Below are 9,676 nucleotides of genomic sequence, written 5' to 3'. Positions count from 1 at the left end.
AGCTCACATTTTTTTTTTTAATTTGTCATTGGTCCCCTCTTATGAGCGGGTTTGTATACTAGGATGTAAACCCAATATACAAATAGAAAAATCCTTAATTTCTATTATGTTAGAAATTTAAGGAGTTAGGATGCACTCAAGACTTGATGATCTTAAATAACCCCATTTGACCATTAATTTTTAAAATTCATTTTTCATTAAATTTATTTTTAACCACTTTCTTTATGAAACTCACTACTTTTATCAAATTTTTTAATTATTTATTTTATTAACTTTTATTAAAATCTAGTAAAAGTATGATTTTTATCTGAATCAAACGGTTGCCAAATCGAAGATAAATTGAATAGCAATGAGGAAGAACGTATACGTACTAAAATATATTAACTGCCATAAAAAATTACAATATGTTTTTTGACTAATGTATCTAATGTTTTAACGAGAAAAGGCAAATATCTAGGAATTTGGACAAAAGCACAAAAGGATCTGCTAAAGATCTGGTCTTATCCGGTCGGTCCAACTTGACTCATAGCATCCACAATCTCTTGTTCTCCATCACCAGTTATACAAAGGAATCATATCATCACCACTTTTAATTTGTTTCCTTAATTTGTTCTCTTTTTTGCTCCTGCAAATTCCCTAATACCATGAACAGGTTCATTAGAAAAGTTACATTAAAAACGTAACATGTATACAATTTTTATAAAGAGGTATAGTAAAAGCTTGACCGGCTTTCTTAGTAAACAAAAGTTGTTGGTTTCATTAGTTCAACTAAGTTCATAGTTTCGAATTTCTAAACAAATCGATATTGAGAAAAAAATGTTTTTCAATCACTAACGAGTCAAATCATTAACTAATAATGCTTAGCGGAATATGGAGGTACTTACAATAAAAAGGGCCAATCTTTAGGAAAACTTGTCCAACTGTACTCATGGATTTTATTTTTTAATTGTCAATATAGACTATAGAGTGTTGATGACAACGTTTAAATAATTACATGTCGTCCCTTTTAATAGTTTAAATTTTTAGATGCGATATCAAAGTCTTTAAGAATCTAGTCCACACATGAGAGAGTTTGTTCAGGAAAACTTGTAAACAAATACACGTATCCTTTCTCTAATAACTTAGCCTCGGTTTGAAAAAGAGAGGATATAAACGCTTTAAACTATAAATAAATAAAAATTAGTGTATAAATGAATAGTACTTATGGAGCCATTAATTTATGTGGTTGAAAAGAAAGTTTGTCCATTACAAACTATTAACAAATTTTGCCAAATGAGGGGTTAAACCTTTTGATGTGACAGCGGAGAAAGCAACAAAATCTGGTATATGGCACAATAATAATATATAATTGGGTGAAAGTTTGCTAAAATAAGCGACTAGAGTTTTCTACGATATCCAATTGGCTAATGATGTTTTGGGATTCCTTAAACATAATAAAGTAGGACAAAACATCATTGAAAAGATAATAATCTTTTTAATCTATGATTCGTACTTATTAAGAATTAATCATACTTTAATTAGACAATGATTGATTGCTTACCTAGATACATTTATGAACACAAATTGTAGCTGACTCCTGGCTGATTCATAGTTTTTTGTCTTTGTTCATCCAATTCCCACAAGAACTGTCCATTCCCCTGAAAATGACATTATATTCGTCATTGATTTACCAGTATTTGCATGTAAATTGGACAATTCTCAGGGTTAAGTACTGGGAAAAAAAAAAACTAAAATCTTTGTTCGTATGTACCTTGGAGAAGATATTAGGCACTTGGCCTGGTTGAAGCAGAAGGATATTAGACGAATTATCCGGTAGAGGGTAGTCATTTGCTGCTGTTTGTATAGGGCTACACTGCAAGCCGAGTAAATTCTGCATGTTTATGTAACAAAGAAAATAATTAAAATTGAAAAATAAAATATTACTAAAAAGATAAAAATAAATTCATGTACCTGATTAGGTCTAACCATGAATGATTCCAAGTCCATTCCGAAGTCGTGGAACATTGGATTAGTTGAAGCGAGCTTCATTGAGAGAAACTAAATATATATATCGAGATGAAAATATTTATCAATTTTATAAATTAATATTGTATATAATCAATCCTAATTTCTTGTTCCTAGTGGATAGAATAAAATTTTACATTGCTGATATGACAGGAGAATCTTAGTTATGTTTCCCTGAAAGGGTCATAAATCCAGATAATCATCACTAAAGTTCTCTTACCACGTTAGTGGTGAAAAGTTTTTATCCTATTAACTGAGAGTTGGAGATCAATTCTATGTATATAATAAGTTAATTTGAAGGGGAAAAAGAGAATTTATACCTCGATTTGATTTTGAAGGGACTGGACATAGTTGATTATTTCATCCAACATAAGGGCCTTCCCAGTTACCTGTTCATCACTCAACCCACATGAAGCTGTCGGATAAAGAACTTCCAACAAATTGAATTTCTAAACATTGAGACTACCGAGTTGCCAAATTTGGAGTATAATAATAAATTTGCAAAATTTCTGTCGAGTCGTGAGACTGAATGAGGCTACGAGCCATAAAGACGTTGTACTCGGTGCATGTATGATGACAACGAGCATGACTAGAATGAATGAAAGTTAATTTCTTTAGCTCTTTCTTTGTGCGCCTCATCCTCGGACGAAAAATGTTTTATTTATTATTATCTATAATATTCACCTTGTCACAACCAGGAACAAGAGCTTGGAGAAGCTTCATTTTTTCAGTTATTCTTTCCCTCCTCGCCTGATATAAATTGAAAAACAAATTGTGAAAATTTATATTCCAAATTCGGGTAATTTAATAGGATTTTTTTTTTCTTTTTTTGTGGAAATTAAGGTAAAAAAATATTATGTAAAAGAAATAATTAAGAGACAGTATATATTACTCTTTCTGCAAGACTGTGGCCATCTGTTGCTTGGCCCCTTCTTGCTCTTACATGAATGTAGCCTGTCGGAGGTTTTTCTTCAGCTTTTTTCTCGTCTTTCTTTGTCTTCTCTTTCTCGTCGACCTCTTTGCACTTTTTGGGCTTCTTTATTTTGGCTTCTCTCGCATCCTAATACACACATGAACTAATGATCAATAAGTAGTACTCGACATGACTAGATTATATAATTAATGGACGGAATTTTAATGTGTATGAATATCTGTGTAAAAAAAATCGTCCTTGGATTGAGCAGAATTTGCAGAAGAACCCACTTTCAATTTCCTCTTCTTCTTGTCCATAAAGAGAATTGGATTTGGTTTTGTTATTGATGAAGAATTATCCATGCTAATGTTCTTGTGTGTTACATGGCTCAGAGAAGGCTCGATATCGCTAATCAGAGTCGAAAATTTTGTGTGGCTCTGATCGAGATTTTGAAGAGTTTCCGGCTCATAAAATTGAAAAGAATGCGTGTTCGTAATTTCCTCGATAGAGCCACACATTTTATTGATGGGAGAGTTTGGCAGATAAAGTGACGAGTCGAATTGAAAAGAAGGAAAGGCAGCCATTTTTCCCGTGGTTTGAAGTAAACGGAAGAGATTGAATTTGTTGGTTTGAGTGAGAGTAATTCTCAATAGGTCTTGTTTATATAGGGATGCGGATATGCGTCTGGTTGCTCACTTGCTGTCTCTCTCACACACACTTTCTTATCGCGCAAGGGATTTTCGAAACAGTAGCAGAAACAGAGTTTTCCAATGATCGAAAAATGTTCAAATGGTACATGTATTTTGTTTTGATACCGTTATTTATATCCATAGTTTTTATATATACATCCACTTTTAAATAGATAATTATATTATATTTTTGATCTTATGTAAATTTATCAAAATAGACATATATAAAATTAAATAAAAATATATTGTTCTAAATTCATCCGCTAATGTTTATTTTCATAAATTCTTTTAAACTTTTTTATATTCTTTTAGAGCTTTTGTTTAACTAAAATTCTAATAATCATGAAGCATCATAATTAAAATCATAAAACCTTAATCATAAAATATTATCTTAACTGGAAATTTAAAAAATAAAAAATCAACACATTATTAGAGTTATAATTTTTTTCATAATATGAAAAATGGAATCATATTTTTTTATGTTTTTTTAAGTATTGGTTTGACAGATGAAAATATTCGAGAAAAGTTTCAATACTTGTCCAAATATTTTTAAATTATAAAAGGAAACAAACTTAAAACTATCAATCGAAACACAAACAATCAAAATTATGAGTTTATAAAAAAAAAATTGATTAATATATGATTCGAAGAGGGATTTGTTTGGTTAAGTGAGCAGTATATTTGTGACAAAATCATTTAAATTCAAAAAAAGAAAAAAGAAAAAAAGATCTGCTAACGTTTATAACTAAATATTAAACTACCGACATAACAATATAGAAAATAAAAGTAAAAATCAGATTAAATGTTGATAGTGATTGGATGAATAAAGTAATTTTCGAAATTATATTAGGAATGTATTTATAGTGGAATGAATATTTAATATTTAAATGAATAAATTTGATAAGGACAATATTATAATTTGATGTTCACGAAAATAATATATTTTTTTTAAATTTTAAAATTTTAATAGGGATATATATAGAGTGAGTGCATATATAAAATCTGTGAATGTAAATAACGGTATCCTTTATTAGTATTATTATTATTATTATTATTATTATTATTATTATTATTATTATTATTTATTTTTGAGAGAATCCAAATTTCTATATAGATTTAATAAAAAAAAAATTCAAAATGTTGAGCGAGCGGCCACCACCCGCCCCGGCACCTTGTGGCTCTGCCATTTTCTTGAAGTAAAGCTCAACCAGGGGCGGCTTGCCCATGCCCATTTAGTTTTTATTAGGTTAAAAAAGTTTTTTATTTATTTTTATTTTTTTTGCTATGTATCAATATAATATTTTTTAATCCCCCTCCCGGCTTAAATTAATAGTATTTGAAGTGCCCTCAGGGCACATCTCCAAGTGGTAAAAGGGGAGGGTAGAAAAATCCAACTTTGTTTGAGGCTGCTGCGTCAAGGGTTCGAATCCTGAAATATGGATTTGGCTTTTGGGTAAGTGCAAGTGTACAAGCAGCCTTCCACTCTATATCCTTGGAGGCATAACCTGCGATTTACCTTCCTCACGATACTCCAGGACAGGGACGATGGGGGACCCTTAAAGTTGGGGTTCAACATTTTTTTTAATAGTATTTGAAGTGAATTCTAGAATTTGAAAAGGACTCAATTATGCTTCTCCTGGTCACCCTCTGAATGTAGTTGAAGGAATGGGTGAAGTTGGAGATATTGATGATATGGCCCAAATTGAAATTTCAAGTCAAGTCTATGTCATTTCTACAGTTTGTACTTTTTATTTTTATTTTTTATTTTTCACATATTTGAGATAGGACATAGTACACATATCTAATCTTATGTTCACAATTGGTAAGAGTTATAATGTCACCGTGAACATGACAACATGTGGTGTTACCACATCAATAGTGGAGGTATAACGTGTTGCCATCACTTTTTGTCACGCATAATAGAAATTATAACTCCTACCCATTGTAGGCATGAGATGAAAAACGACATATTATACGTACATGAACGTTCCAACAAGTTCAACACCTCTTTAGGATTCATATAATTTATCAATCCAAACATTTTACTAGTAACATCGAAGTGGAAGAACAGAAAAGGATGGATAATCTATTAAAAAAAATAAAAAATAAAAAATAAACAAATGCAAAAGTAAAATCTAGAACTGCCCCTTGGGGCACAGCTCAACTGGTGGATCAATCAACATTTGTCTTGCTTCCAGTGACAGGGTGGAGGTTCGAATCCTGGCGGGAACCTGTGGCCAGATTTATTTGGTATGGAGCAATCACTTTGGAGGAGGATCTCTTGTACGTAGAAGTCTACAGGCGGTGGGGGAACCTGTGATCCAGTTGAGGCATAATCCGCGATTTACCCCCTCCAAGGTTCTAGGGGCAAGCGTTTTGGAGGTCCATAATTTAGTCTAGTGTAAGTTGGGATACCTGAATATCAAAAAAAAAAAAAAATACAAATGCAAAAGTATAATCTAGAATTGCTCACCACCAAATATGAGAAGTGATGCTAGAAACTCTTGATAATAGTCTGTTTGCAACACGGTTTCCTCACTATAAATATGTGTAATAACAACATTGATTCGAAAATTTGCTAGCTTTATCTATAAAGTAACTACAATTGCATGTTAGTTACTTTTTTGGACCGTATGTATCATTGAATCTTATGTGTGTAAGTATTGTCTGTGCTATACATGTACATAGTAATTTACATATATAAAATGTGGTGAGATATGATTGAGTCAGAATGTCTTAAAAAAAAATCACAATCTTTTTGATACCTTATTTGTATGCAAATCATTATGTAACTTCATTATGTATAAGTAACATTATTCGTGTACGTATAGGGGTCGCTTGGGATTTAGAACTGCTATAACAATTATTTGATTTTTGTAAAAAATATATTTTCGACAAAAGTAAAAATTTGAGAATCTGAATATAATGATAAAAAATTGTTTTCCATCGCTAATTCTAACATCTTTTTGAGAAATTTCTCCCTTGGTTCCCAACATATAGGCAGAAAGTTAGTTCTTAGGTAAAAGCCCCTTTGACAACCCCATGGACGTCTAGGGGGTTGTCGCTCAAGAATAACTCTAGCTCTTGATCTTCTATAGTGATACAAGTTGGTCGTCCATATTTCATTATAACTATGCAATATTTTCCAATTATGAAAACATTTATATCCCACTTCAAAGTTTTAGGTACAGTCTCAAGTTAGAGAATATTACCTTTATAAATTAAGATGTTAACGGTTTACATAGCATTTTATAGAAATTTAAATTGTTTTTCATGAACAATACTATTAATCACCAGTGGTATTCAAAATTAATTTAGATGATAGTTGATCTTCTAATTCGTTTTCTGACATGAAAGATGGTCATCAATAATAATGAATGGCATTACTCTTTTGTCATTGATAACTAACTATGTAATTATTATAAAGAGTTAGAGACCAATTCATGTGTGAAGATTCAAAGAAAAAAGAACAAATTAAAGAAAAAGTGGTTGCCAACTATGTCAAATCAATTTTTACACCAAATAAAATTATAAAGAAGCTACTGGATAGAGAAGACACATAAGACAAAAGGCATCATGTTTGAAGGCAGTACCCCATTCCTACCCCACTCAACCCTACATCCCCCAACAAAAGAAAATACCTTGTTGAATTGTAAAGAGGTGCTTGTGTTGCCATGAATTGTGGTGGGTGAATAAAGAAAAATGCTAAATGTACACCTTTTAGTGTACACTTAGTTTGACAGCTTTTAATACGGGTGGGGTTCGCAGGCCCCACCTTCAATTAGAGGGCTATCAACTGGAGTATACATCAAAGGTGTACACGTAGCATTGTTGGTCATATGACTTGGCAACTACATATTTTCCACAATTAATGAGCCAACACCTTAAATAGAAATTTTAAGTACTCCTAAACAAGTTCTAATAATGTGGTTTTTAGTATGATATCAAAACACATGAAGATCAGTATGAGTTTCAGTATAGAGCCCATTCGAATATTAAGTAAGTTAGCCCTCGATTTATCAATGACCTCCAATTTTTAAAATTTATATATCAGTGTCTTTGTTTTTCTTATGAAAATTTTATTGGTAACTAATAACATTAAGAAAATAATTAAAGTCCCTCAAAAAATAATTAAACGCTATGAATGGTTTTTAAATTAGTAATATTTGAAACATAAATAGCTTAACAAATTTAATTTACCAAAGAAAATTTCATCAATAAATAAATTAAATATTAATCAAAAAATTTGTTGTGAATGATAAAAGTTTTAAAAAATAAGGATGAATGACCCAAAACCCCTAACCTTTACTCATATTGCACATACCTTTCTATCCTTTAATTTTGTTAGAATACTCCTTTTTTCAGTGAAGAAAGCATTCCCACCGTCCAAATTCGATAGTGGACCATTAAGTTCACTTAAGAGGGCCAAAATGAATAAATTTTGAAAAGGCAATACAGTTTTTCCTCACCTCTCAACTTCTCAAGGGCAAAATGATATATATATATATTTTTTACTAATTTTAAAAAGGAAAAATGATAAATTCATTTTTTTTTCAAATAAAATAATTAAATAAAAAATTATGAAACCCCACCCCACCCAAAACCCCAATTCATTGTCCATTGATCATATGCCATTGCAGCTTCCTCCTCCATATCATAAGTAACCACCAAAGCCTAACTTTCAGGGATGGATCTCTTATCTCCATCGCCCATTTTTCCTAAGGCATCTGCCTAACACCCCGGAACATTGTAACGCCACCATTTGTCATTGTCACCTCCTTTAGTCACCTTCATCGACCTCTGCTTGGGTTGAAGACTCTTCTAACAATTAGTACCACTACTTTTGGCATTTTGCATGGATTTTACTAGATATCTAATTTTGATTTCATTGGCATACTTTTAAACTCGCCATCGACTGAAAAGCTTGTCCTCTTTATCACTGGAGGGATCTGTTGCATAAGGATCAGTTACTGATATTCGAACAATTCTTGTACAATTAAGATTAAATTCTTCATGAGTTCTTTTGGGCTTTTGGTTTGAAGGTTTAAAGAGTTTCCTGGTGACTTGTCGATTCTCAAAGTATTTTATAGACCACAAATCTTATGCTTCTATCAAAGATTTAGAACTTATCTGACCAAAAATAGTAATCTTAAAAGATGGAATTCTTATAGATAATAATTAGCACATAACTTTCCCACCGTGGAAAACATCCTTACTTCTTATATTTTGATATTTTTATTCTTATTTTCACCTTTCATTGTGCGAAAGGTCATTTTCATTAATTTTCTCAATTAAAAGTTGTGGAATGACGAATATACATATATACTTAAATAAAAAAAGAAAAAGAAAAAAGAGAGAGCTAATTATAACCATAGTCCCAAATTTTTAAAAAAAGTGTAAACGAGTATTAAATAATTTAGTGAAAGGGTAACAAGCATGTAATGTCCATACATGGTATTACCAACCATTCTAGAGGAGCAATTGATTCAGCAATTTCTAATCCTCATCCTTCGGGAGTCTTGTACTTAAAACACTAATACCATATAGTATAGAGGGCACTACTGTCTGCTTGTGCAGCGAAGGACGTCCCAAAAGAACATTGGTTGGACTGAGATCAATCTAAGAGTGAGATTATCTACTCGATTCGTTATTACTTTTCTAATCTTCTTTACCCAAACCCTTCATTGTCAGTCTTCGTCTACTTTAACTGCCCCCGCTCATGTAGCATATGATTTTATGTTATTTTAATACATTTTCACCTTTAATTGCGGAAATCATTATTTCTATTCATTTCCATCTAATTCTCAGTAAAAGCTATGAAACGACGAATAAACCCTCTTATTAAAAGAAAAAAGAAAAAATTATTTTTTTAAATTTCCAATTTTTTAGGACTCTTTTTTTTTATAAAAAAATTAATTTCTAATTTTTTAATAATTTATTTAAGATTCGTTTGCACTTTTTAATTTTTTTTAGGACAATGGTTGCAATTAATTCTTTATTTTTCTTTTTTATTTAAATAGGAGGGTATATTTTCCTCATTTCTAGCCTTTTATTGAGAAATTGGATGAAA

The 9,676-nt window shown here is 31.1% G+C and overlaps 1 protein-coding gene across 2 annotated transcripts; it reads right to left on the bottom strand.

Annotated features, from left to right (window-relative positions):
- Positions 1 to 350: 350 nt before the first annotated feature.
- On the bottom strand, positions 351 to 3,643 carry LOC111374802 (transcription factor bHLH78-like). Of its 2 annotated transcripts, XM_022997538.1 has the most exons (8): positions 3,208 to 3,639; positions 2,897 to 3,064; positions 2,689 to 2,754; positions 2,325 to 2,393; positions 1,951 to 2,037; positions 1,751 to 1,870; positions 1,541 to 1,637; positions 351 to 636 (listed from the first exon to the last, which is right to left on the bottom strand). In XM_022997538.1, the coding sequence occupies exons 1-7, from the start codon at positions 3,499 to 3,501 to the stop codon at positions 1,551 to 1,553; spliced, it is 891 nt and encodes a 296-aa protein (XP_022853306.1). In that variant the 5' UTR covers positions 3,502 to 3,639; the 3' UTR covers positions 351 to 636; positions 1,541 to 1,550. The 2 variants fall into 2 exon arrangements, with proteins under 2 accessions (XP_022853306.1, XP_022853307.1); XM_022997539.1 differs by lacking the exon at positions 2,689 to 2,754 and having other exon boundaries at positions 3,208 to 3,643.
- Between the last annotated feature and the right edge of the window lie 6,033 nt (positions 3,644 to 9,676).

The sequence above is a fragment of the Olea europaea genome, unplaced genomic scaffold (assembly GCF_002742605.1).
Source record: "Olea europaea var. sylvestris unplaced genomic scaffold, O_europaea_v1 scaffold1292, whole genome shotgun sequence".
Taxonomy (NCBI): Eukaryota; Viridiplantae; Streptophyta; class Magnoliopsida; order Lamiales; family Oleaceae; genus Olea; species Olea europaea.
This window is presented reverse-complemented; position numbering and strand designations above follow the sequence as displayed.

Excerpts from the sequence above, each read along its gene's own strand:
- LOC111374802 (XM_022997538.1), bottom strand. The coding sequence starts at position 3,501 with ATGGCTGCCTTTCCTTCTTTTCAATTCGACTCGTCACTTTATCTGCCA. Across the intron at positions 3,065-3,207 it reads AGAAGAAGAGGAAATTGAAA|GATGCGAGAGAAGCCAAAAT; the intron begins GTGGGTTCTTCT and ends TGTGTGTATTAG. Across the intron at positions 2,038-2,324 it reads CCCTTCAAAATCAAATCGAG|TTTCTCTCAATGAAGCTCGC; the intron begins GTATAAATTCTC and ends ATATATATTTAG.